Genomic DNA, 24947 nt, shown 5'->3' with positions numbered 1-24947 from the left:
CAGCTGTAAAACATGTACGTACGTAGAGTGGCGTGAATGCACAGGCTTTGAAAATGAATAGCTAAATCCAAAAAGAGAGATTGCATCAGAAATTGGGTCCGACATGTCGACAATTTAAGAAACATTCTTTCAGAATACTCCACATGTTCTCTTGTGTGTCTCATTCACTGGCTACACAGGAGAGGAAGTGTGTGTGGATGTGTGTCAAGAGAAAATGAGACACATACTGGTGGCAGATTAATGAAGCTGGGGAAAGAGGGAGCAGCTTGGATTAACAATCCGCTGAGATTACACTCACCCAGAGGACAACACACACACACTTGTTCTCGCCGCATGAATCCAGGGCCGCTATTTTTAATAAATGGCTCTTCACACTGTTTTATTACAGTGTGGACCTTCAGGTTGCAGTAATTTGCAGATGATGTGAAAATGTGTTTGAGGCCACCATTTCCAACTTAAACACTAAATACGCTGTGACAAAGCAATTTACCGTCTCCATATGCCTTCTGTCGCTCTATGACCTTATCATCTTTGTTCCATCCTAATATCCTTTTAAGATTGTTTTTCTGCCGTCTCTGCTGTTGTCTCCATCCATAGCAATTGACGGTCTTACAGAAAATTAATTTATATAGTAAAACTAAAGAGCAACAAGAAAGAGTAATTGTAAAAAGGTGGAAAAAATGCAACAATATTTTCCTTTGAAGTCTACATTTTCACGTGGAGTCCCAATTGAATAATCAATCAGTTGAGACAAAAATGTTCAGTTTTATGTCCGAAGACATAAAACTCAAATTACGTAGCCAATTTTCACTATTTGTCATTAGTTTTGACGCAAGTTATCGATTAATGAAGTTAATCCAGAGTTAATTGATCTTATCCATCGACCAATAATTAATTGGTAAGCGGCCATTTTCTTCACAACTTTTGTTTTCTCTTGTATCAAGAGGGCCGACTGTCTTTCCATAACATAAAGCGCAACATGTTTCATAATATGTTGAATAATAAAAAAAAACATTAATTTTTCAGCTGTATTTAATACTGACTAAATTAACAGAAAATTGTAATTTCTAAGTTCAATAGCATGAGACATCTAAATTTAATAGCGGGAACATATTAGGTTGCCAAATATAAAAATAAAAGAAGAAAATAATTAAATATGCTTAATTCCCCATGAGAAGAGAGCTAAGTACTGGCTGTACTTTTGTATGAAGTACAGAAGAACAGACAGAACTCTAGAAGGTATTGTTAAAACTTCGCTCTATGAAGTCTATTAATTCACGAAAGCCCTCAAAACAAACCTTGCTTTTTGTTAAGTTGGTTTTTTTTTTTCATAATGGTACAATTTTTTCTGTCAGGCTCTGATTTTCTGTCATCAAGTTCTCGCCTTCGTAGCACAAAAGTAATTTTTGAATCAGGAGTTGATGCTCTGTCATGTAACTCGGCTGAATGAGAGTTATTAAGGTGAGCTGGTCGAGTTTTTATATTTCAAAACATTATTTAAGTGCATTTTCCATCCCTCACCAGACTCTGTTTGGACCGTTTCTCTTTTCCGTTCTTCAATGTCACTGCCATCTTGAATCCTCTATCAGCTGGCTATGGCTTCGCAGCTTATGGACGACCAGCGGCGCCCTCTGCTGGATGGCGGCCAAACTACAACACTAAAAGAAGGCCTAAATGGACGTTATCAGTTAATAAATTGGAACTAATTTTAATCAAATAAACAATTAATCAACAAGTAACCGTAAGTTGATTATCTGTTTGCATCCCTAGTTTAAAGGTTTTACACATGGTGAAGATGAGTTCCCTCAATATTTATTATTTATCTTGGGAAACGACCTCCATGTTTTTGAGGCTGATTATTCTTCTGCATATTTGTACATACATATTAAACCACCTCTTTTCTAATTAGTATTCATTAGAAAATCTGCAAAAACTCTGCAATGCCATATTTACTAGCATGCGCTGCATCAAGGTGTTTATCTAACCCGTTTCTGGCAGCAATTTAAAATGTGTTTTCTTCTTGAATTCTGCTTTTCTGTTCACTTGTGCTCATTTTCCTCACTGGACAAACCGTGCCTCTAGCTTATCCGTACGAAACTCCCGCCAACCGAGAGCAGCTTGTCTCATTGACCTCGTTTAAAGCTCATAGTAGCACAGCTAACAACAATTACTCATCACGCTGTTTGGGGCAAAGCCTGGAATAAATCCTTGCGGAGTGGGAAGTGTTGCAGAGAAGAAGGTAGTGCTCTCCAGTGAGAAATGCCCGCGTTCTCCTGTTATCCATAAGGCTCAGACCAGCCATTGATCATTGCTCAGATAGAGCTTAATAGCTTCTTTCCAGCAGCACTGGGAACACACACAACATAGCCCCAAAAAATGCACAGAGGATCACTCAATTTTCCAGAGAGAAAAAAGACAGAGCTAAAATAAATGTTGAGTAGGCTGGCAGCTTCATGAGTGGAGTACATCGGTGTTTTACTTCTGTGTGGGAGAGAGGGTAAGAAGACAGAGAGGAGGCAGTGAAATGAAGTTTGGCGATTAAAGACTATTTTAGTATGCAGTAAAGAAAATTTACTGTGTGTGTGTGTGTGTGTGTGTGCGTGTGTGTGTGTGTGTGTGTTTGTGTGGGTGTGTGTGTGTGTGGGTGTGTGTATTAGAGTCCCATGGTTTTTGGTGCAGCACAAGGTCAGGAAAGCTAAATGCTTTAGCGAGGGGATAAAGCACGGATAGTTCAAGAGCTTCACTTCACCTGCAGACACGCACTCAGCATGCAGGCTATTAGCCTAGCAGACCGAGCCACTTACACAAGAGGGAAAATGTATACTTAGAGCTCACTGACAGCGCTACAGTAAGGAAAAGACAAAATGTGCAAAGTTTGTCTCTTCCAGTTTTAAACAAATGTTTACAGTCGTGACTGAGGGAAAGTGAACCTCTGACAGGTTTTCTTCGGTGGCCCTGAAGTTCAAACCACTAAACACAACTACAAATTGAAAAACACAACAGCATTAGCCAAGCACAGCTATAAATTAAGAAGACACGACGACATTAGCAAAACGGTAGAGCTAGGTCCCAGTGGGAAACCTCAGACATCTCTGATTGGACGACACCACTTTTGGCTTCAGAGCCAGACGTTGTTCTGGTTGTTGAAATCATGAATGTTAGCAACGTGCTGATGCTAATGTAGCCACTTGGTCTAGTTTCTAATGCAAATATTTCAGTACACTTGAATTAAGACAAAACTAACTTCAAAGTGACTTTTCAGCAATGTGGTTTTGTTTTAATTGAAAAGTTCTTGTTGACATTTTGTGTTTTTGCAGTAAACAGCCTTATGCTTCTTCTAAACGTAAGACATATAAGTATAGTATCTCTTGATTTTCAGTCATTATTTAGTAAAAAAAAAAAAAACACTCTGAAAACACAAGATTTTTGGCTCAAATGTCCTTTTCAAATTGAATTACAGCAAATATGTTGGAAACCAGACTGGCTTAATCCATTTGATTATTCCCAACAAATTAAGTCCTTCATGTCTTCATGAAGGTCCTCAATTTTTACTTTTTAATCAAGTTAACATGTTTTTAAACAAAAAATGTTTGTCTTTTTAATAACATTTTGTGGTTCAATGCTCAGTTTGCAGAAGATATGGTCGCTCAACCATAAACCCTGTACAGATCCGTTCAGCTGCAGACTTTTGAAAAGCCCACACAGTAAGGACGCACTCTCAAAAGGAAAATAAATACTTGCACACCTGAACCTTGATAAAGTAATCACATAGATTTAAACACATAAAAAAAAAAGTATATAATAAATCACTTTTTTTTTTTCCTTCAAAAGTTCTCAGCTGGAACCTTGAAATTAAAAGTTAAAAGCAATTAAATAACTTTGTTGTTGAGCTTATATGTGAATTTATTCAATAATTTAGTAGCAAATGATTGTTTTGGTTTGAAAATATTTTTTCAGTACATAGTTTTCAATAAAAATGCGATTAATTTCAATTTGTTAATTACAGACCCTGGAATTAATTCAAAAAGTTTAACTGAGTCCCACCACCAAGAAAGACAAACGGACGCTCATTAGCTAGATCTCTCATTAGCTAGATAGCTCATTAGCTAGATAGCTAGCTAACCAGACAGCCGGCTCATTAGCCAAATTTCTCATTAGCTACATAGCTCATTAGCTAGTTAACTTAGTGGTTAGATAGGTATTAACAAGCGTCATCACCATGTCCTCTAGCCTACAGATCCTCTGCAGCATGTTTACCTTACCTTTGCTGCAGTAACTTCCCAACCAAACTTGTTCAGCTGTAAGGTGAACGACTGCTGCATTAAAACAGTTTTAGCAAAGAACAGAACAATAATGACAGAATGCGAAGAGGAGGCAGCAGAGAGGATTCAGGCTAAGAAAGTTACAAAGTTGCGTAGAGAAAACCTGTGTGAGGGGAAAACAGAAGGACAAACCTAGGAGGGGTTTAAGGTGTCATGGAGAGCTTTGAAGGGAGAATAATGTAGGGGTAATGCAAGGAGATAAAATTAAAACAGGAAGTGAAGCGAGACAGGAACTTTTGATGAGGTCAACAAGGTCACAGTGAAGTGGATGAAGAGAAATGCACTGAAACACTTCAAAATCATAAGGCCTGTTTGACACAGGAGTCTAAAAATTTCCACTTATCTTTTCCGCCTGTTATTTTGAGAAAGTTAGTGTTAAATCTACTGCAGAACGTTTGGAATACATCACATGTATATGCTAAGGACCAAAATGATTAGCAATAATAGTTAAACAGGCTTTTCCTAAAGTGATAAAGCATTTTCTAGAGACTCTGTCTCAAGAAAATGAGCCAGTGTCTCATTGAATTCACTTATTTTTAGTCCAGTCTGTTTGTGTGTGTAACCATTTTCACTGCAAATGCATCTGATGTTAACCATGTTTATGTTTACACACAGATGACAGTTCAACAAACCAGACTGACTTTTAAGGAGCTTTGTTCCTGCCAACCTTTCATAAGAATGCAGACATTGTTTTGTGAAAGAAACAGAGTTCAACAGGCCTGTAAATTTGTCTTTCCCACAAGAAGTAATATTTAATATTTCCTCAGGATCGGGGAGATATTAGCTCCCAGTGAAGTGGCTCTTCAAACCTAAACTATGATCGGACAGCAAATTATTCTGAGGAATTGGAAGAAAATCCGAGAAAAGCTTTAAATGAGAAAACAAGTGATCCAACTTGTAATAAATTAACTCAATTCTTTCTAAGTAGTCAAACTGAGTAAAATATTTGGTTTGTTAAGTTTTCATGTCGAACCAACGTAAATAAATTAAGGCTGGCAAACTTAACTTAATTACATTCAACAAATTAACTCACTTGTTTTAAGTTGGATCTCATTTCCTCTTCTTTTTTTTTCCAATTTGAATAAAGCGGCATTGTATGAAAGATGTCAGTGTTACTTTACTGTATGGTTAGTTCTAGTTCTTTAACTCTTTTCACTTTTTTCATTTTCAGATTGTGTAGAATTTTATGTGCCGTTTCAAATTTTGATGTATTTCCTATTAATTTGCAAGAATTGTTGTATAGAATTAGCCTAATCAACTTTTCTAAAATTATGCCCTTTAAAACTTCTGTAGCAACTCAGGGTTTAATTCAGGTAGTGTTAGGACTCTACTGATATATATATATGTGTGTGTGTGTGTGTGTGTGTGTGTGTGTGTGTGTGTGTGTGTGTGTGTGTGTGTGTGTGTGTGTGTGTATCATAAGTTGCACTGAAGCCAACTGGGTGCTGCTAACAGGATAACACAGGATGTTTCTGGGTGATTTAGTGCACTCTGCGTGGTTGCTTTAACTGCGAGGTTGCAGCTCTGTGGGAAGTGATCGTAGCCAAAGCAACAAAAAAAGAAGAAAAAAAAAAACCAATGTGGCTGCATGTACCTCTGCCCTGGGGGAGGAGAAGAGGTCCATCTTTGGTTCTTTTACTGTTTTCCTAGAACACAAAGAGAAACGTAGAAAGAGTCACGCAACTGAACGTCGTCTGCAGAAGGAGACAGAGGTGAAAAACACGCAAACTGATAGAGCAAGCTTTTCCAAAAATAATCCACGGCTCACAGCGAGAGGACGACTTAATGTGTGTATTTTCGGTCGGGACACCGGAGCGGTTTAGACGTTTATGTGCTATTGGTTTGCCTGAAATCTGTCCTGAGAAATTAGATGTGCTGTCATGAGATTTATGTATTTCATTTTCCAAAAATGCAAAAATACATTATAAGGCTGTTTTTATATGAAATATTTGGATGTCTTAGATTCAAATTTGGCACCAAAATGTCCTCATCATACAAAAAAAAAAATGAATTTAACCTCAAATCAATTTTTAACAAATCACTTAAGTATTAATAGTTTACTACAAGCATAAAAATAATCTGGCATTTTTATTCTTTCTCGTCCTTTATATGAAAATAAAATGCAAATAGTGTACAGAAATTTCATAATTAACAAGGTATGTGCAGTATTACATTTTTTCTTAACATCTAAATGATTTTAAGAAAATCAAAACTCATAATACTTCAATAATTGAATCGAAATCCTCCCAAAAAAACTGGTTTGCCTGTATTATACAGATAACAAAATTATCTTCCTTGGTCAAAAACAAAATTTGTAGAAATCACAGCGACTTCATGCTCCAGCAAAAACACAATGCGATATGATTAAAAAGAAAACGAATGCATCAGGTTGTCAAAAAAAAAAAAAAAGCACACCGGTTTAAAAATAAACGTCCTATTTACCTCAAGAAGTATCTCTGCTCTGAAGAGTTGAAGGGAACGCCGAACGAGAGAAATGGTTTCAAACATAATAACAGTCTCAGAGTAAGACACTCAAAAGAGGAAACGTCGGTTTCTTGAATGTTTCCAAAAAAAAAAAAGGTGAATTTTTCTTTGAACTGGTTTAAGGTAGGAACAGGGCAGGGGAAGAAGTCAAAGCTTTGCATAATTTCCTGTTGAGAGAGCCTTCACTTAACTCTGAATGGACCACAAGAAAACGAGCCAATGAGAGGCTCTGAGAGCTGTGAGGTAAGAGGAAGGAGATTTTTGTGTAACGTTGCGTTGCGTTGTTTCTCTGCTTCTTGGCTCAACGCAGCCAGAAACTGAGAGGAATGTGAGAACATGTAGCCTTTGCAGGCCTGTTCATACAATTGAACATTCACATTTTGGTCAAATTACAATCCTAATGTATTTTATTAGGATTTTATGAGATAGATCAACACACACCTGTTGTATACCTGTGAAGTGGAAAAATATAGAGACATAATTCTCAGGATTTTATGATGCACTTTATCCAATCTGACTTAGCATGAGCAATTCTGCAATAAAATAAATAAATAAATAAATAAATAAATAAATAATAATAATAATAATAATTAACGTGATAAAATAGTTGGAGATTGTTGTTCAGATAAAGGCTATTCTACAAAGTATTAATTAGACCCTAAACAAGAGCACAAATATATAAGTATATAAAATTTAATATAAACATAAAGAATCTTATGTTTTAAAAAACATAACCTGTCTCTAATTTACGATAATATACCAGCAGCAGAATTTTACAGTAAAAATACGGTATTGGCTGTGGATTTTTGGATTTTATGGATTTTAACATATTTTTTTAAACATATTTATATGGTATAAAAACCACAGCTGCCAGTATTTTTTTTTTTACAGTGTGTCAATCGTTCCAGTCAGACATATGATTAATGAGACTAAGGCAGAGAAGTTTCACTTCCACTGAATTGACTGGAGTCAACATCACTCCAACATCCCTGTGACTCCGTCCGACATCAGACCGCTGATGACATCCAGCAACATTTACAGCATTTATTATGAACTCGTACTGTAAACTGACACTCCCCACAGCGTCTTCAACTCTAAAGTTGAAGACGCTTAGTATTTCATAATTCCTTTGGAAATGATCACAGGAGCTTCCTCATAGTTTGAATATTAGCTCGGGTTGTTCCTTTGTTACACAACAGAAAGCTGATAGGATTCCTAGAGAGCTCTTAAAAAAGCAGGTCACATTAAAGAAGTTACGGTAGCCTAATTTGTCTGAAATAAACACAACCATATTTTGATTCAATTAATGTTTGTCAAGATAGTGACATAAGTGGTCAAAGGTCTGGGGTCATGCTTAGTCCTTCGTTCACGTTTAAAAATTGGCTTTTTTTTCAAACATTGTAAATCTAAATCCGGACCATGTTTCAGAGAAACGTGTTTTGTAATGTACTTAACTCTGACCTACATACCTTGAAAGCAAAAACAGGTTGCTAATCCCAAGGGATCGTCTACAAATACTTAGCAGAAGATACTTTTTCAAAAACTGGTAGTAGAAAGTTGGGGCAAAGACAAACTTTGTTGTCAAGTCTCAGCTGAATTTGCTCACAGATACTAAGGGTGAAACATTTGATCAGATTTAAAATAAAATCTCAGCTCCAGCAAACCAATTGCCAAATAACTGTGACCGCTACCGACTCATATGATCTGGTTAAAATAATAAGATAAACAGATGAACGTCATCAGCGTAGAGACTGGAACCTACTTCCCAGATTCCCAACCAGAATCCAGGCACTGGTGTGTTGACTGTATTATTGTCAGGCTGCTTTAAACACTGGGAAAGGTTCACTGCACTTTGCTTTAGGCAACACTGTAAGTCTGTTCAGTAGTACTTTTATTTTGAAGCGGCCAGGCTTACACTTTGCGGGTGGGTGGACGAAGACGCCTCAGGGCCCGAGGCGCGTGCTGACTGTCTTGCTCCGTCTGGTAGAAGAACATCCTGAGAGTATCATCAAGTAGCAGCCATGTTGGAAGACCAAGCAGCCTCTGAGGAGAGAGAAGTAAGGATGAGTTGGGGGTGGATGCAGTGCCTCCCTATCCTCAATGATATGAAAAGGATAAAGAATAAGGATGAGGAAACAGATGCATGAACAATGTAACAATCATATTAGCACCTTTTTTGGCACAAAAACTGGATTTAAGAAAAACGAATCTGCACACCTCTGGAATAAAGAGTACAGGGATGAGGGTTTTCACAAAAGTGAAAAAAAATCCCCAATATTTTTTTTCTTTTGCCATGTGAAATAATTATTATATTATCTCTATATTAATAAAAATTTTCTGCTGAACCGTTTTTGTTATGTTTGTGACTTAACCCTTGTGTGTGCGAGGACTGAGGTAAACGTTGAGGACTATGGCAAATGATACAAGTTTTACGTGTGTAAAACACAAGGGTTAAAGTGTTATGTGTTTTCCAGGCACAAAGTGCCATTTTATAGCACAAGCAATTAACTGTTAACTTCAGTTGTTAGTAAAATGCTATATATTGTATATCTAATATGTGACTTAAAAAAAAATTTTACTTTGCAACTTAACGCTTGAAATCGGGCCTCTGTCTTTTTAAGAAACTCCTGCTCTTTCTGAAACTCCGCCTTCAGGAAGTCATCACAAAATGGCTCCTCTATTAACCCTTTAACATAATTTTCACCAGCGTTGAGCTGAGAAGTAGCTCCTATAATGAGCCCAGCAGATGTTCAGCTCCACCAGGTGTTTGCTAACTGCTGCTGGCTAGTCTGAAGGAGCAGAGTGGGGTTGGCGGAAGTGAACTGGCAACCCACCGGTTCCAGGACAAGCTCCTACCACTGTTGCCACCTTCATCCCATGCTCCACTCCGTGGTGGTGGACTGCTCCCTCAGGGTCAAGGGTCAGTTTTATTCATCAGGTCAAGTCTCTTGGTGTTCTGTTCATGAGAGACGGTAGGATGGAGTGGGAGATGGATCGACTGACAGGTTTGTCACTAGTAATGTAGATGCTTTCCTGCTATGTAAAGGTGATGAATTACCGATTTAGCTACATTCTGATCATCAACACAAGCAGCAGACTTAGATGGCTGGACTCAACCTTAGAGAGTTCATTCATTTGGAGACAACTCAAAGTACAACTGCTGTTGCTCTGCAGCTGAGGTCAGTAAGGGGAGCTTCCTTCCTAGGTAACTTTCTTTGGAGGTTTTCCACCATGTCGTACTTGGAGGATACCCCAATGCAGGAGCAAAACCCACTGGAGGGAGTATTTATCCCTTCTTGTCTTTAAATGCCTTTAAGATTCCCTGGTGAGAGCTGTAGAGTGTCACTGTGAAGAAGCATATCCGGGTTTCTTTACTGTTCTTGTTAACTCTGCATGCCAATTTTGGCTAGGCAAACAGGCAGCAGATGGGTGGATGTATGAATTTGTAGAGAAACCAGGTGTCTTGATGAAGGGAAACTGGAAACAGTACAATACTGAACTGCTTTGGTTGTTTGCCATAAAAGTTAACTAAAGCATAACTATGCACTTAATCTTTTACGGAAAGAATAATAAATAAAAAAAACTTCTGTGGTCTTAGCGTAACAATAAAGAGGAGCACAACAAATGTCACAGTCTGACAGTGGGGAAGCAAAGGGCTTGTCCCGCCAGACCGTCAGTTCCCAAAACTACACAACAACAAACAAAAACCTTGTAAAAGTGCACACGGGGTCAGTGTGACCCTGTTGGACCGCACACTGAGTAAAAAACTCATGGGGTCCAAATGATGGTCTCTTTAGACCACGCTAGGGTTAAAAAAAAGTAGAGTAGTCAAGGACAGGATTGTAGCAAGAGCATTGGGTTTGCTAATTTCTGCCCTGGGTTCAGTAAAACTCACATGGTTTGGCACACCTGAATCATCTTCTGTCAATTAACATCTGGAAATGCCAGCAAATATTTGAAAGGCTTAACAACAACTGCAGTGATGGGAAAATGCAAGGACAAGGCAAAGTGTAGCGGTGAGGTGGATGAAAACGGAGGAGATGACGAGAATTACAAGTGCAAGGCAAGCAAAGGCGATAAGAGTGTGAGAAGTGAGAGCAACGTAGGTTGTAGTAGAACAAGAGTAAAGGAGGGAAGAGAAGAAAGTGAGTGGGAGAAACAGAACCTGATCGTGTTTTTAGCAATGGAGCAGCAGCGAAACATGTCAAAAGTCCCACAACTGAAGTCAGTCAGACGTGATGTGGGCACAGGGCAGAGCAAAGAGAAGAGAGCAGAAACGCCTACACGTTCAGCTCCATCTCCAAACTACTGCTGAAATATCTGAGTCGGTGCTTATCCACCTACTGCATCGTTCTGCCCACTAAGATGTAGGTTTCTGCATCGCACAGCGCAGAAGACTGCGAGTGCGCCAGCAATTCCTTCTCCTTTGAACTAAATGTCAAAAAAAAAAAAGAAACGCTTTACATGAAAATCAAATGTGATTACCTTCATGTACGTGTTGAGTTCAGGGATCCGGTTTTCTGCAATCTCCTTTTTGTTGCCGATGTAGATTTTTCCTGCAGTCAAAGTGAAAATTCACAAAGACATGAGAGGAATTAAAAGATTTTTTTCCTTGCAGACGTTGCCTATAGGGGAGCAGACATTGTTGCACTTCAGGTGTTTGTCTTTATGTTCAAGATTTCACATGACTCCCAATTTACCACACGTATCTGATGTACTAAGGCTGCATAAACTATGGATTATTGTCAACATGTTACTGTAAAGACAGTGAGCAGAGGTTATTTTACTGCAGCTTAAAAAAGTTTTCACCCGCTTACAGAATGGGCAGTGATTTATTTTGATGTGTCTTGACGAACCGTACAGCAGCGCTGGTTGGCTTCATATGCTAGCGTAGTTTTGCTCTATAAAATCAATATATTAAGATGGTATCCTAATTAATTGGTTGACTTTATTAAATCAATTCTGCATCTGGTATCAATTCAAAGTAGAGCGATTCCACTATTGGTGTAGGAACCTGCAGCTAGTTTTTAGTTTTTATTGTTCTGCTGCGTGACCCGAGTTCTCCTGAGCTAAAGGTCACAAACTGATGGTTGCACATTATTCTGTAAGAGGTTTCTCTCTTTTTTATTTTTTATTTTTGGTAGAATTTATGATTCCAACAAATAGGGCAAATAGTTTATGTCCTAAAGTCCAAGTCAGGATTTTATCACATCAGGATGGAACCATCAAACTACCAACACGATGTTTGACGTTTTGAGTTTGACAAAGTTAAATAGTATTTTGCAGCACAGTGTTGCCTTTTATTATGTTATCCCTACTTCTTGCTGTTGAACAGGAGCCATTTTTATGACTTCATTTATTTCAGAAGTTTTGGTGGTAAATACACTTCATGTGGCTAGAGACATTGCATTGTTATTTACATAGGGCCAGGCTGGTTTGTATTTTTTTTTTACCATTAATCTATGGAATCGCTATTTTAAAAACTGCTTTTTGTAATTACTGAGATTATATTCATCCAATATTAAATCCATCATGATCTGAGACAAATAAAGCAAACAGAAGAAATCTGAAGGGTGATGAATACTTGTTTTTCACCACCCAGTAGCAGTTTTAGTGATTTGAAAAGTGTCGTTTTACAGAAATAATATTGTTTTTAAAGTTAAACAGTGATTAGGGCAATGAAAGTATCAGCATGCCCACACGCTCCAAGCAAAAATTCAAAATTGTATTTATTTGGAAGATCTGAGCACAATCCTATGAGGTTTACCTTTTAATATTAAGCCATAATAATGGTCAAAACATCCATCAGGTTGACTTTTTGTCTCTGTATCAAACAACTAACAGGAAATACTGAGGTGTGTTTTACTCAAACTAAGAACACGACATTTCAGATTCGTCTGAGATTGGCTATGATTCTAGATTGTTCCCCAGACATTCATCCATGTATCGATGCTGTTTAATTAAATTTAGCCCCAACAGTCGTCATCCATCCCCCTGGTTTTTGGACGTGTTGTAATGTCGGTCATCCTCTTTCCTCACCAACTGGGAAGTGGGGAAAGAGGAAACAAGCCAAAGCAAATTCTGACACGAACGTCTTAATGTGCTTCCCCCCTTTAATCAGAGAAGCCTAAACCGACGAGAGGGAGTCTGTGTTGTTTTTCTTTTAGCCCGTCTTCCCATCAGCCCCTTGTCCCCACTGTCTTCCTTATTCCCTTTCCATCCTGATGAGATCTGGTAGTCCAATTAAACCAGCAGACTCCATAGTGGCAGCTGCTATATCTGAGTTTGTGGGAAAGTAGAACTTTCTTAATATAGTGAATCACATCATAGCCTTAAGGTTTTTTTTTTGTTGTTTTTTAACGTGTTACATTGTTCCCAATAAAGACGTTTTGACTACGGACTTTCAAAGAACAAATTGGGTTAAAGAAAGATCTACATTTCAGTGTTCGTCTTGTGGATGTTTTACGGGTCGCGTCCCGATGGGAGAAGAACTAGGGGCGGATCCAGAACCTGACGGAGGGAGTAGATATCGCTTCTGACCCAGAAACACATCGGGTCAAACCAGGAGGGACTGAGAGCGATGCTGGGATTTCTTGAAATGTGAACATTTATGCGAAAATCAGACCACTTTGTCCAGAAAACACGACGCCAAGTTGTTTAAGTAAACTGCGTTTTTGTTTTTTTGTTAAATGAAGTCTTAAACCAAGACGGATTCCACATAGATGTTGTTCACCGCATGTCAACGACATTTATGGGTTTATGTAGTCCATACGCACACCGACCTCCACCCTCCAGATCAATGCCACCAACTTGAAGGCGCCAGCTTCTTATTGGTTCAAATAGTGGCTTCCAGGCATAATCAATGTAGACGCTGATGACAAATCCCAGAAAGACAGACTTCTGGAAAAACAATGAGCTGAACAAAGGCAAAGAAAAGACGAAGGCAACGTAACGAGGACGCACTGTTTCTGATGCCTTTGAAAATTAGAGTGATGCTTCTTTTTTTAAAGGTTTTTGGTTCCCGATTGCACATCCACACCTCAACAAACAAACCGGACTGAACAGGCAAACAAACAGGATTAAGGTGGACTAAATAGGCCCAGTGTGAACGGACCCTAAAGTCTCCATATATTCTTTTGAATATCACGCACATCCAGTCATTTTTAAGGTGGATGTTATCGAAACCTGGCAACTTTGATCAATTTTTACATTTTGTGAAAAGTTACTAAAAGTGATTGTTGTTGTTGTTCTCCTAGTATGTATTGACAGATTAAAATATTTTGGGGAAAAAATAATCTTTACTTAGTGGTAAACAATAAAACTGAAATATTTGTCGGTGTAACACACACTTCTCTGTTTTCCGGTGAAGAAACTTCATGCAGCAAACAGAATTTACAGAAGAAAGTTTTAGGTTGGAGCAGCAGAGGTGGGAGATGCTTTTCTGACTAATTTAGCCACAATTCTTATTTTTATTTTTTGCTATTGTAGCTTCTTTCTACAGCAAACAGCCACCCAAGATGGTAAAATGTGAGAGCTTTAAGTTTGTCCTGGTTGAAAAACTAAACTTCTAAATCCCAGTTTGTGTTTCAGTTCAGGATTTAAATGGATATATTTGATTTACAAATAGTGACAAAAAGTGTTAAACACAACTAATGGCTTCATCTGCTTTTAAATTTGCGTTCATGATGTTTTGATGCTGCGGTGAGAAAGACTTTTTATAAAATCTATTTGTCTCTGTACACACAAAGCGTAATGGATAAACATTTTAATGTAAAGGTTAGAGAGCGGCGGGGCTTTTCCAGCGCGGCGGAGCAGCTCGGAGCGTTTCCTCTTTGTTTGGCCGGTGGCAGAAAATCACCACGGCGACGGTGAAACCAGAAATTAGAGCCACCACGCTGATTACACTTCTTCTTTTCTTCTCCACACAAACAGTAGTAAATGTTTTTGTTCCATTAGTCACCGCTAATGGAAGAAAATGTTTTCATTAAATTGTGAGGAATTTTTGCAGGTTTTTTTTCTAAAAGCACGTCCATACAGTCAAAGGGATTCAATGAAGTAGAATATGGAAAGTATTCAAACAAATCAAAATAAATTAGTCCTGCCGTAAAGAAAAAAAAACTGATAAATAATGATGCTAGTTGTTAACTTACAAGGTCAATCATGAGGCGTGTGTGTGTGCGCGCGTGTGTTGGAGTTGTTGGTGTGTGTTCTTGACTCATTCTGGGAAAATGTTTCTTTTTTAGCGTTTTCTGAGAAATCTGCAGTGGGAGGATCGATGAAGACTTCCCTGGTGTTCTGGACTTTCAGGAGGAATTATCCTCACCACAGAGAACTTTATTCTGCATCTTGCCACTGGCAGTAAAACATAATCATATTTATCTGTTCTTGTGTAATATATTCAATCCTTTATAGCATAGCTGTTACATCAAAGTGAACAGACAGCACATTTCTAGGAAATGTAACTGTTAAGAAAGATGAAGTCCTATTGATTGCTATTAAGGGAATGCAGCAGTATATTGGCATAGATTTCCTTAATTTTGGGTGATCTGATTGGTCGATATTTACATCTAAAACTGATCCAAAGGTCTAAAATTCAGCCACTGTTGCCTTTTGTTCTGCCAGGAGAGAGGACTGACTGACAGAAACCAGGTCACCTTCGTCACCATGTTTAGTCACTTTTCAGACTAAAATAAAAAACCATCAGTATCGCAAAAAAAAAAACAAAAAAACAAATCAGAATGAACAACAAAGGTGTTTTAAAGATTGGTGATCGGCCAGAAAACTGCAATCAGTGCTCCAATAATTATCATATCTGAGAGAGTCTGCTTCGTTATGCACAATAAGTGCAAAAATATCCAAAGGAAATATGAATGACACGTCGGCTAAACACGTTTAAAACCCCACAATAAAATACCGCTCTGTGTGTATTTACATTGATGACATCACAAGATGCTTTATTATATTACGGTAGATGAAAAACGCAATGTTTGGTTGTTTCATAGCTGGTGACTGTATGTCGTTTTTATCATGTGAAGAATTTTGAACAGCCATGCTGCTGAGATGTGATACACAGATAACATTAATTTAGCTTAGCTTAGCTTAACATAGCTTAACTTAACATAGCTTAGCTTAGCTTAACTTAGCTTAATTTAACATAATTTAGCTTAACTTAACTTAAATCAGGGGTCTCAAACTCAATTTACTCGGGGGCCACTGAAGGCAGAGTCTGGGTGTAGTTGGGCCACATAAAGGATTCCACAAAAAGATTTAAACAATATCCTCAAATGTCATCAACATTTAATTATTTCTCCAATACATGAACTGCAGGCTTTGGCTTTGACAAAGACATGATGAGGGTGTGACAAAATTTGGTTTATTCCACTTGGCGTCGCTCCTGTTCTACGTTTCACAGAAGTCTTTAGCCAGCTAGCAACATATGGAGAACGTCTCGACGCGTGACGTCATCACCGCTTCTACTTGTCACAACAGCACGGCGGATGACGAACAGCCTGGTAGCAGTCGCCTTTCTCTGCTTTGGTCGTGGCATTTGTTAATGATAGAAAGTACCGGAATGGCGACTGCAAAAAAAGGCAACACTCCAACACTACGCTTGCACTACAGTCAGATAAGGTGAAAAAAAAGGAATGACCTCAGAGGAACTGTGTTTAGTTGCCTTATAACGAGACACCTTGGTAGATTTGACCAGTTCTTAAAATAAATCAAACGCTCACCATGAACTGTTGTTCTGTAACTGATCTGAACTAAAATTCAGGCTACAGTTTTTTAGCTTGAAAAAATTCCACCCATTTTTTGTGTAGATTCTGTCTGACATGGGAGAAAGAATCACGACTAGAAAAAACCCTCATATTAGGGATTTCTCAGGGACATTAGTCTGATTTGACAATAACGACATAATTATAGCCCATGACAGAGACGTATCTGAGCAACATGGGATGTGACACCCTGATGAGTTGTGTGTCTCTCTATCAGCTGACCTGGAAGAGGAGGCAGGACGCAGCTGTTGTTGGGCCCGGGCCGGTCCGGGTCATCAGGGGAGTATTTGCTCTCCAGGGTTTGGTGGAGGCTGAAAAACTCTCTGTAGCGCCGATAGATCAGATATTTACTGCCTCCCTTTGTCTTCACCTCCACCACAAACCTCTAGGAAGGTAACAGAAACAGAAAAACACGTCACTGCGGCACTAAAAACATTTTAAACGTTGCATGCAGAGCCGGCCCCAGAATGAAGGAGGCCCTGGGCAGAATCTATTTGGGGCCCAATAAGTTTTCTCATTCTTCAGTTAACCCAACTTTTTCTATTTTTGTTTTTTTACAGTTTACTAGAGACCTAAATTTAAATTACATTTTCTATATTACAGAATTTGTTTGAGAATTATACTAATCATAGAAACGAAAAGACTTTATAACAAAGATACATGGTAGTGTACGAACACTGGAATCGCTGGGTATTTTCTCCAATTCAAGGACAGTAAAGGCTTTTTTTTAAATCACAGAGAATAAAAATAAGATAATATGGACATATAAAAAACATGCATTTAAGAAATACATTAAACATAGTGTTATAAACAATTCTATTCTGGTCATAAACAATCAGTCAGGATAATCTTTTATTTCTTCTCACTTCTCAAATTGAAAAATAAAATTTTTGGTTTTGTGATTTTTTCCCCCCAGCTGTTGACAGTTTTGCTGCATGAAAATATTATATATTATTACTGCTGTTTATGCAAGCTAATTTCAAACTCTGAAGCCATGTGAAAATTTCTTCAAAATACAAGTTGATTCATTCATTTATGTTTTACTCTATCTTATTGTTTCTGGTTATTAAAACAAGTTATATTAAGTGCTTATAATTATTACAACCAATAATAGCATGCAACTTTTAAAAGTGTCAGGGATTTTAAAAACGGCTGTTAACGTCACGTTTAAACTACCCAGGTTTGTTTTCCTGAATGATTTATGAGAATAAATCCGTTAAGACTTACAAAGTAATCAATAAAACCTTTTTTCTCCTCGATGTCAGCGATGGTGGCGCTGATGGGGATGTTGTCTGGCAGCTGGTCAAAGTCACTGGCAAAATGGAAAGACGTGATGAGTTACAATGTTCAGTTCTCCGCTTCTTCTGTTCTGATTAGAACCAGTTTTATTTGCATCCACACAAAAAAGGGGCTGAATTTGAATTAAATTCTTAATCGTTTCCAGCACAAAACAATGCAAACATTGCGCAACTTACTAAAAAAAAAAAGAAAAAGAAAAAGAAAAACTTTTTTGTCACAAACTTTCATTACCTCTTCAGAAATCAGGTGAACGATCAAATCAACTGAACTCTCTCCTTTCACTACCAGTTTTTGCGGACACTCACCTCTCGTCTCGTAGCTGCTGCGGCTGAGACATGTTTTGCGCGCAGTTCGGTTCCGGACACAAGAGGAACAAAAAAATATGGGACTCCGATCCGGAGGAGAAGCGTCTGTTAGGAGAGCTAGAAAAGAATAAATCGCTCACACGTCAAAGAGAGGAGAGACGCTTCGGGCATCTAGTGGCTGAAGAGGCGCAACAATGCGGAAACGGGCAAGAGCCAGGAAGCGAAAGTTCCCTAAAAAAAGATTCATGAGAGGACCCGGTGTTCTGCAGAACGCCTGGCTGCGAGGGCGGGGAAACGTCACCAAATAGTCAGGATGTAAATACTGGCGCATGTGAAGAATATCAAACATTTCATTTATCACTCTGTATCAGCTGACACTTTCAGCAGAGTGGCCTGCTGGAGGTTTATTTTTGTTCATTTTGGATTCAACAGCGAACGAAAACGAACAAAATTCAGTCTCCCGATAACCTGGATTTTGCATAAGACAAATGGAAGTGCTTTTTCAAATTTAGAAATGTCATATTGCCTTGTCGTGGGTTAAATAATCGCAGGAAGGAGACCTGAGTTGAAAGTTTTCAAGCAGTAACCGATAAGCCACTGAAAATATTTCTTAGGAATTTAGCTGTTTACAGAATTGAATATTTAAAGTTAACTGGAAGGAAAATATGCAGTAGAAAAATTGTTCAAGAGTTTAGAGGAGATCCACAATTTACAGATCACCGCTGGAGTGAGTAGCTGCGTACATTGAATTTGCATAAGAGAAACTCGCCAAATTAGTCAGAAAAAGCTTTTTGATTAAAAAGAAAAAAGTTTTGATGCTAGGATGAGGTGCTTTAGCTTTATTTGTTTTTGGCCTCGACATTGGTTTATTTTGCAAAACAAGAATGAAACAACAACCGGATGGTTACTACTGGTGAAAACCACGAAGAAGACGACAGGAAGTGGTTGGAGGGTCGTGGATCATGGTGACTTAATGAACAAATGTACACAAGTGTGATTTTAATTGCGTTTCTTATGTAATACAAAGACCCAAATTGTGAAACTGTGTTTTTTTTGTTTTCTTTTTGCCAACATTAGCGGATTATCTACAAAGTTTTGTGCACATTTGTAACAGAAACACAGCTACAGGTGCAGGAGCCACTGCACAAATACGGGCTGCAACTGATGCACATCCTGCCACTGCTGAACCTGAGACAGCATCAAACGGGTCTGTCTGACCTGGACTGAGGACAAAAAAAAATATCTGACCCTTGCAGATGTTTTAAGATGAGAGTCAATTTTGCATTTTGTTTTGAAATCAAGGTTCCAGAGTCTTGAAGACGAGTGGTGAGGCAAAAAAAAGAAGTAGATGTAGTGTTGTTATAACTGCAGATTTCAGAACTAAAGGTGATAAGTTGGTATCTAACCCAGAACCAAGCTCTAATTTAGTTCTGCAGATTGAAAAGCTAAACACAGGAGTCACTTTTTGGAACTTCTCTATCCAACGTCAGTGTTTTCTTTGAAACATGACCTCATATTTCCACTTTTTTTCCTCCTCATCTGAAGGGAAACACACACACATACACACACACACACGCACGCACGCACACACACACACACTTCTTAAATCCACTATTTCAATCTGAATTGATCCAGTGTTGACCTCTGACCTCTTTTTGTCCCCTGTTGACACCTGAAAAAACAGAAGACAGCCTGAGATTTAAAAGTGAAACAACTGAAATGTGGTGACAGTCGGACAACCAGACGCTCCTGACACTAGATGTCAGCAGAGCTGCTGAAATGCTGAAGGCAGATGTTCAGTAGAACCAGTGATTTGGCATCTGCTGTGAAACGGTTCCTGATTTTGGTTTCTTGATCTCATTCAGTGACATCAGCTCTGCTTAAAACCTAAAAAATTGAACTATCAGTGTTTTGGGTTTTATTAAAGCTGCAGAACTTCATCGCTACCAGCTTGTCTAAACAGAAAACAAAAGAGGCTGCGGCCGACGTGTTCTGGGTGTGATAACCGGCTCGCTTTCACTTCTTCTTTCTACCCGACTGAGACTTATTTCCACTCACTTTAAAGTCTTAATATTTGTTTAAGAGGCTGATGTCAGAGTGAAGTGTCCAATCATTTATCCTACAAGAAAAAAGTGATTGTGAGAGGGAAAAAAAGAATATAAGAATTTGCTTGACTGAAACTGGCTGACTGTCAGAAACAAACCAACAAGTGCACTGAAATACATCGGTGCATAAAAGTGTGTGTGAGTGTGAACGAAGCGCTTGTTGACTCCGTATCTAGTTTCACGTTGCCTGACATGGATGGGCTGAAAGGCTGATCGCATGTCAGGCCATCGCCAGCCATAAATTGCAGAAACATTTTTTGAGGTTGTATTTATCTTCAAGGTCAGGCCAGCTGCTGAAGTCTGTTGTGCTTCTGTGATTTGGTGTGTGTGTGTGTGTGTGAGAGAGAGAGAATTTAGGGATTGTGAATAGACATCGAGGTGAGTGTGTGTTTTCAAAAAATGTCTGCTGGTGAAATCCAATAAGTACTTAAGATGACATACACACACACACGCATACACACACACACACACACACTCACACATGCACGCACGCACATACGCATACACACACACACACACACACACACACACACACACACACAACAAACACGTATATGGAAATAGAAGAAGCAAGACTGACAGAAAGCCTCAACAAGCGCCTGGGTTGTGTTGGCCATGTTGACAGCTGGTTTCCATGGGAACACTAGAAGAGCGGCAGGAAGAGGAAGAGCTGGAGATGAGAACTTCTCTGTTCTCTGACGGACGCTGGGGGAGACGTGGGGTAAACATGATGGCTGAATCAAAAACATTCTCAAAATATTTCCAAACCAGTTTGAAATGTTAAACATCAGACAAATGGAGACCATGTTAAAAGTAGAAGTGAAAAACTTCTTTCACAATTTTTAAAAACTCTTTAAAGGGGCAGTGTGATGTAAAATCAACGTTTTTCAGCTTTGCATCATGTCAAAAAGTTATTCCCTCATCAAAAACGTACTGGAGTGTTGCTTTGTTTCTTTCATGCTTGAATCTCCATGGCGACCATTCGGGGGTCACCTGAACGCTTTCTCCCACTGAGCGCCGCAGTCAGGGCCGCGGTCTCCACGGTGAGCTTTTGGCTCAAAGCGGTGCTCTCCTACGACTCCCCCCTCTCAGCTCCTTCAGACTAGCCAGCAGCAATTAGTAAACACCTGGTGGAGCTGAACACCTGAGGTCATCATAGGAGCCACTTCTCAGTGCATCGCTCCTATGAACGGATGTAAATGGCTTAATGGAGAAACATTGTAGAGAGATAGACGTGTAAAACATTTATTCCCTTGAGGTTAAAGTTCACACAAATCCAAAAATAATTACATTTGTGAATTATGTTTAACTGCATGCACTCTGTTCACTGGAGCTCATTACACCAGGCAGAAGGACGACCGGCTGCATCTTGAATAAATAAATCTGATCACCAGCTGATCACTCTCCGACGTTCTCATGAAGACTTGCTGTCATAAACACCAGATTTTAATACACCGGGTGTAAAATTAAAACTTGGTGTCTCGTTATTTAGCAAGCTGCTTAACTGGCCTAAAAACTTCCATTCCTTAAAAAACATTCTCTCCCACATGCCCACCCACACAAATACAGACACATTAGGACTAAATATAACTCTAATAGCTAATGTAATCAGCTGCGTACTCTAAAACAAATACAAAACTTCCTTCTCTCACTGTTCTCAGTATTTTTGTCTGTACTGAACTAATGAGGTTGTGAGTTATCAGCTTAAGATTTACAGCAGCTCTGTATTCGTTAGGGGAAGTGATGAAAGTGCGTCATGATGGGATTGTCACTTTACTAAGGAAGCATCATCATCATCATCCTCATCACCTGAGCTATTGTCACTTCTCAAATACTCATAGATGTTGACTCAGATGCATTCTTTAGTTGTGATTATGAACTATAAATGACCATAAAGCTGAAACCAGACATTGTGTCTCTGTACCGACCTGAAAATGCGTTATCCTTTTCCCTCACTGTTTGACATTAAATCAGACTAAACCTTTTCTGTGTTAGATTGGGTGGAATTTTTATTTTCTGTTTATGACATGTCATTACTTTGTAGAATCAGCTTTGAAGCCTGAATGACATGAGGACATGGGTAAAATGTTCTTATTGTCCTCCAACAAGCTTATCTTGAGTTATCACGTAAAAATCGACCTTTTTGAGATTTACGTCGTTCCTCCCCCCCTCAGCTCCTCCAGACTAGCCAGCAGCAATTAGAAAATACCTGATGGAGCTGTGAGTCTGCTGAGACTCACAGCAGACTCACAAGACTCACTGAAGAGCTTCTCAGGGCTCTTAAGAATGTGTGTGAATGGTTTTATAGAGCAATGTTGATGTGACGTCTTCCTTAAGGAGCAGCGTCTTAACTGACCAAAAATTCAATACAATCCAGTTTTAGACACTGGAAAACATTGTTATATGTGGGGGGGTTTTTAAATGTATATAATTTCAGCTTCATGCACAAACATGGCAGTAATTTGTCACAGGTAAAAGTTGCTGTTTATATCTGTAAAGGTTCGGTTTCCTCTGTTGGAGCGCAGATCTCACAGTCTAAATGCTCCTCTCATTTGCGAACGCAGACACCAGCGGGTTATCCCTGCATTTATTTTTAGGGCTAATATCTGCTAATCTTTGAGTATATGCAGACAAGGGATACCCCTCTAATGTCATTAACACACACACAGTCACACAGTCTTGGCTCAGGGCTGCTCCTGTCATGGCTGACCTAATGCGCCACCTGTTGCTGAGCAGCACATTGGTCATTAAAAACACATTCAATTCCTTTCAGTCGCTCTCTCGTCCGTCTGTCACTGTTCCTCTCTCTTTCTCTCTAATTTTAGTTTGATCTGCCGGTCACACTTTCTATCTTTTATCCCCCAGCAGGGCACTCCCACAGCTCATAATCATTTCTCATTGTCACTTCAACCTTTAGGGTTATTTTCTTACTTGTTCCCCTTTAAGTTTTCACGATGATCGCCACTTTTTTCGTCTTTCGTCTGTAGCTTCTTGGCCACGTCCTTCTCGTCAGGTTTACCCTGACCTATCTGTTGGGCTCCGTTGACCCCGCGCTGCCTTCTCGCCTTGATCCTTTCTCCCCTGCAACAAATCCTCCCAGCATGTCGTCCTCGCCGCCTCGCCCCTCCCTTTCACATTTTCTTACAATGCTGGAAAGTGCTGAGGAGCAGTAATTCAATAGACAGGAAACCTAAGAGAGTCCTGGGACAAGAGCCTGGCAGAACTGGGGGTTAGTCTGGGGCATAAATAGACATGGACATTTATTATTATATGTACAGTTTGACTATACTAATTTTTACTGGTTGTTTTTCTATATAGAAACGAGGGCATTTTCTCACGAAGGCCTCTGCTAAACATAAAGAGCAGTTGGAAAATATATATTTTTTTATTCCTTGAACTTTTCACCTTTCAGAAAACAAAGCTAATAATTTTTGGGGGGGATTTTGGTTGATAGACCCCACAGTATGATACTATCACAACTATTTGTCATGATGGGCTTTCCAAAGCGTCTTTCTCCACATTTTTTATTGAAACAGGATTTATTTCAGTAATGGTGGTTTTTTATTTTGTTTCTCTTTCATAAAAGTCAGATCTGTGAAGTGGATAATTACTTCACAGAAGTAATGTAATGCCAAGATTAAATTTCACACACTGGTAATCCATTTTCTGCTCAGGTGACATCTGGGGGTAACTGGTTGTACTGCATGTTATTTGGAAATATTTGTATACAAAATTTGTATAGTTGTGTTGTTTTTTTTTTTTATGTCATACTTCAAAATATACAAAATATATGATGGACACAGTTTATAGGTGGCTTTTTGAGTAATTCAAACCTTTTATCAAGGAAGAATAAAATCAAACCTGATTTAAGTTTCTAATGAGTTTGCAAACCCGTTTCTGCTCAAAAGAGTAAAGAAAGTGATTTTAACAATAAATAAGTGAATTCTGGATGAACCTTTAACATTTTAAACCAGTAGAAAAGCTACTGACTGGCTCTGAAGTGGAACTATAGCAATGCTGTCCTAGTTTCTTGCAAATGCTGAGACAGACTTGAGAAATGCAAGCTGTTGCTCAAACTAAGCAACCAGTAAATAAAATCATTCAAACCTGGAAGCTTCTGTAATTTCCTGACATTTCGTGACAGTAGACGTCTCTGATAACTAGCTTGTACATTTGTGAAACACAAGTTCAGTACATTTACAGTCATGATTAGAAAACACACCCTTAGTCCATGATTTATCTATCTAGTTATATGTTTATTGACTCCATTTTGGCTTCGTCCTTACTTAACAGCAGTGTAGAGTCAGTGGCGTTTGAGACTGCATACTTGAAGTTGATTTTAAATCTACATGGTTCAAAAATACAGTGATGTGACAAAGTATTTGTCTTCTGGTTTTTGCTGTCGAGTCACATTTATGTTTGTTTATTACCGTCTTCTGATAACACGAAGCAGGTTGAAAGTCTCAAAAAACAAAATGTCATTTTCCAATCTAAAGGCATTCAAGAACACAAAAGACACAAAGGCATCAGTGAACCGCAGTGCGACACATTATCGACAAATGGAGCAAACTTGGAACCCTGGTGATCCGTCCCAAAAGTTCCAGGCCCCAAGTTATTCAAACAGTAAGTCGTCAAACTCATTCAAAAATGAGATTGGCC

At 38.7% G+C, this 24947-nt stretch overlaps 2 protein-coding genes across 2 annotated transcripts in view; one reads left to right on the top strand and one right to left on the bottom strand.

The window, feature by feature from the left end:
• Positions 1-18487, bottom strand: part of ncf4 (neutrophil cytosolic factor 4) — a 29893-nt gene extending 11406 nt beyond the window's left edge. The window contains exons 1-6 of the mRNA XM_015017882.1: positions 18184-18487; positions 17807-17891; positions 16802-16964; positions 11292-11362; positions 8722-8849; positions 5917-5968 (exon numbers count right to left, since the gene is read on the bottom strand). Of these exons, the coding sequence (XP_014873368.1) occupies positions 5917-5968; positions 8722-8849; positions 11292-11362; positions 16802-16964; positions 17807-17891; positions 18184-18215 (531 nt within the window). The 5' untranslated portion in view covers positions 18216-18487. The remainder of the gene's footprint in view (positions 1-5916; positions 5969-8721; positions 8850-11291; positions 11363-16801; positions 16965-17806; positions 17892-18183) is intronic.
• The window catches only part of LOC106936714 (parvalbumin-7-like), a 43106-nt gene that overhangs the window by 3242 nt on the left and 14917 nt on the right, over positions 1-24947 (top strand). The gene's annotated exons all lie outside the window — the stretch shown is intronic.

Source organism: Poecilia latipinna, unplaced genomic scaffold (genome assembly GCF_001443285.1).
Source record: "Poecilia latipinna isolate Pla-1442-1.1 unplaced genomic scaffold, P_latipinna-1.0 Scaffold77, whole genome shotgun sequence".
Lineage (NCBI taxonomy): Eukaryota > Metazoa > Chordata > Actinopteri > Cyprinodontiformes > Poeciliidae > Poecilia > Poecilia latipinna.
Note: the sequence above shows the minus strand (reverse complement) of the source record. Positions and strands in the feature narration are given on the sequence as shown.